This window comes from Protopterus annectens, chromosome 3.part1, assembly GCF_019279795.1.
Source record: "Protopterus annectens isolate FY-2018-M chromosome 3.part1, PAN1.0, whole genome shotgun sequence".
NCBI classification, from domain to species: Eukaryota; Metazoa; Chordata; order Ceratodontiformes; family Protopteridae; genus Protopterus; species Protopterus annectens.
Window position 1 is genome coordinate 1779953157 of NC_056732.1, and position 2802 is coordinate 1779955958.

General features: G+C 36.3%; 1 protein-coding gene across 1 annotated transcript; it reads right to left on the minus strand.

Annotated features, from left to right (window-relative positions):
* Positions 1 to 323: 323 nt before the first annotated feature.
* LOC122797865 (vomeronasal type-2 receptor 26-like) lies at positions 324 to 1169 on the minus strand. Its single transcript, XM_044066387.1, has one exon. It carries the CDS (start codon positions 1167 to 1169, stop codon positions 324 to 326), a length of 846 nt encoding a protein of 281 aa, XP_043922322.1.
* Between the last annotated feature and the right edge of the window lie 1633 nt (positions 1170 to 2802).

Genomic DNA, 2802 nt, shown 5'->3' on the forward strand with positions numbered 1-2802 from the left:
TGTTGATATTTATGAAGAGTTAGAGAGTTGTGCTGGTAACATCAACAAGCAAATGCAGACTCACAGTATTAAACAGTTATTATATGCTGACCTACTATTGGTATTGTCTGGTAAAATGTTCATTAAGAACTTTGAAAGAAAAGATGCTCTTAAGCTTCAAGTGTAGACAGAATTGTCACAAGAGGTAAAATTAAAATAAATATAAATAAGTTAAGATAACTATAGATTTGGGTAACAAAAATCATTGCCATAATCTTTAAATTGTATTGTACCATCATAGAAACAAAGCCTTAAATTACTTTAGAAAACACATATTAAAAATATTATCTTTGTATTAATTTTTCTCGTGTGTTCAAATCAGGCCTCCACACTATGATATAAACCTTGGGAATAAATATGCAACTGAACAGGCCAGCAGTAGATGCCAGGATACTAAAAATTTCCACAGCAACAGTATATTTCCCCTTAGTGCTCAGGTAAGCTGGGATAAATGATAGCCAGACACAAATAAAAACAAGCATGCTGAAGGTAATGTGTTTTGCTTCATTGAATTGATCAGGCAAATTCCTTACTAGAAAAGCCACCAGAAAGCATATAGTGGACAGCAGGCCAAGATAACCCAACATACAGTAAAATATAATGACTGAACCTTCATTGCATTCAATTATTATTTTCCCAGTGTCAGACAGCATATTATTCTGTGGGAATGGAGTGGCAACAACCAGCCAAGCTGTACATATAACAAGCTGTACAAAGCAACCAAATAAAATTATGGAAATAGATATCCATCGAGATCCCACCCACTTCCGCAAACTACTAGATGGCTTGGAAGCATTGAAGGCAATGACTACAACTATGGTTTTTGCCAGGATAGTGGAGATGCAGATGGAGAATATGACACCAAATGCAGGCTGCCGAAGGAGACAACTGAACTTCATGGGCCGTCCAATGAATAAAAGTGAGCAAAGAAAGCACAGTGTGAGAGCTATAAGAAGAATGAAGCTTAGTTCACGATTATTAGCCCTGACAATTGGAGATGTATGGTATTTTATGAAAATGCAGATGACATATACAGTAAAACAGGATGCAGACATTGCCAGCCCAGTTAGTGTTGATCCCAGGGACTCTTCAAAGGAGAGAAAGTCAACAGTTTTAGGGATGCACTTCATTTTTTGGACATCCGACCAAAGATCATCTGGACACTGTGCACATTTGCTGGTATCTAAATGTAAAACACAAAATAAGCCAAATGACTTGTAAATCATATTAATTTTTTAGATATTCAAGTCTATGCAGTTATGAATAAAACATTCATCAGTTGTCCATTCACACACACACACACACACACACACACACACACACACACACACACACACACACACACACACACTAGCACACACATACACAGAAGCACATGCATATGCAAACATGCATTGGTTCTTATTGTTCAGTGTTTGAGTAACATAACATCTATTGAAAGTACAATAGATAAAGTAAATGAAAACAAAATTGCATACAAATAGCTAAATAAATAAATAAAAGTAAGTTTATGGTTAGATGGGCTTGACAGTGTTATAGCCATTAGTATTACTGTTTCATACTGGTTAGTTCGTAGAGGTGGTTCCCAGATGGCATGTTTGGTATACCAAAAAGCATAGAGTGGATAGCAGGCTGTATGTCTTATTTGTGTCAGTGGGTTTCCTGGGGGTTCAGTTTTTTTTTTTCACAAATCACAGGAACATGTAGGAAGGTGACTGCATGCAGCTAAAATAGCCTCTATAGATGTTTTCATGTGAGGTGTGCATATATTTTAAGATGGTCTGATAATTCGTACAGGACAGTTTCCTAGCTTATGCCTTTTCCTTGTGAGACTATCTAGTTCCCGATTACTCTGAACACGATAATACTGAAGATGAATGAGTGAATGTATGAAAGTTTTTATTTGAATGTGACATGTGAGCTATATAAATATGTTATAAATGGTACTTACTCTTTCCTTATGATCAGAGACAATGAGCCAAACCATAAAAGTGAACACAGTTTTATTTTTAAACAATATTTTTAAGTATTGCTTTAATTTAATGTACATATATTTAATGAAAGAAACATTACAGAATTTGCAATAAAGGTAAACTGGGTAAAACAGTGTAAATGTGCAATTCAAAATATGCACATATTACAGGTACTTACCAGACTACTGATTTGTGTGGATCTTAAGAAGCTTACAGGCAGGTTACCAAGCTTGTTTTGGCTGGGAGGGCTTTAGTGAGCTGGCATCATGGGCTGTGATCTCTGTAACAGTCTTCCTCTGTGCATTTAGGGATTCCATTCATTCCAAAAGTGTCTTCTGTGAGCTTTGCATTTTTGATATGCCCTTGATCTATTCAAAGGGTAGGTGGTAGTCTATAGGTGTAGACTGAAAGAAAGGGCCTAACTACAGGGTTACAAGAGGATATAGCCACTTCCTCTAGACAGCACAGGCACCTATAATTTCCAATAATAAATATGAAGCATCTGTCTGCGTGATGGCCAATAGGATCCGAGTGGTTTAACCAAACCTAGGAGTCTAGTATCACCAAACCCTATCATAGATATACAAACCCAAGTTAACCTACCTAAAAAAAATCTAAATCATCTGGAATGTCTTTGGCTGTATAAAACTCTCCTAGTTCCTTTCCCATAAAGGGAGCACAGCTGATAAGTGTATTGTTCAGCCTTATCTGGAATATAGTCTTCCTGTTCTTGATAGTGACTGTATGACCTCTAAGTGCAATCAAAAAAAAAAATTGCAGATTTAATCCT

Bases quoted from the DNA above. Each gene is read 5' to 3' on its own strand.
- LOC122797865 (XM_044066387.1), bottom strand. From the start codon at position 1,169: ATGAAGTGCATCCCTAAAACTGTTGACTTTCTCTCCTTTGAAGAGTCC.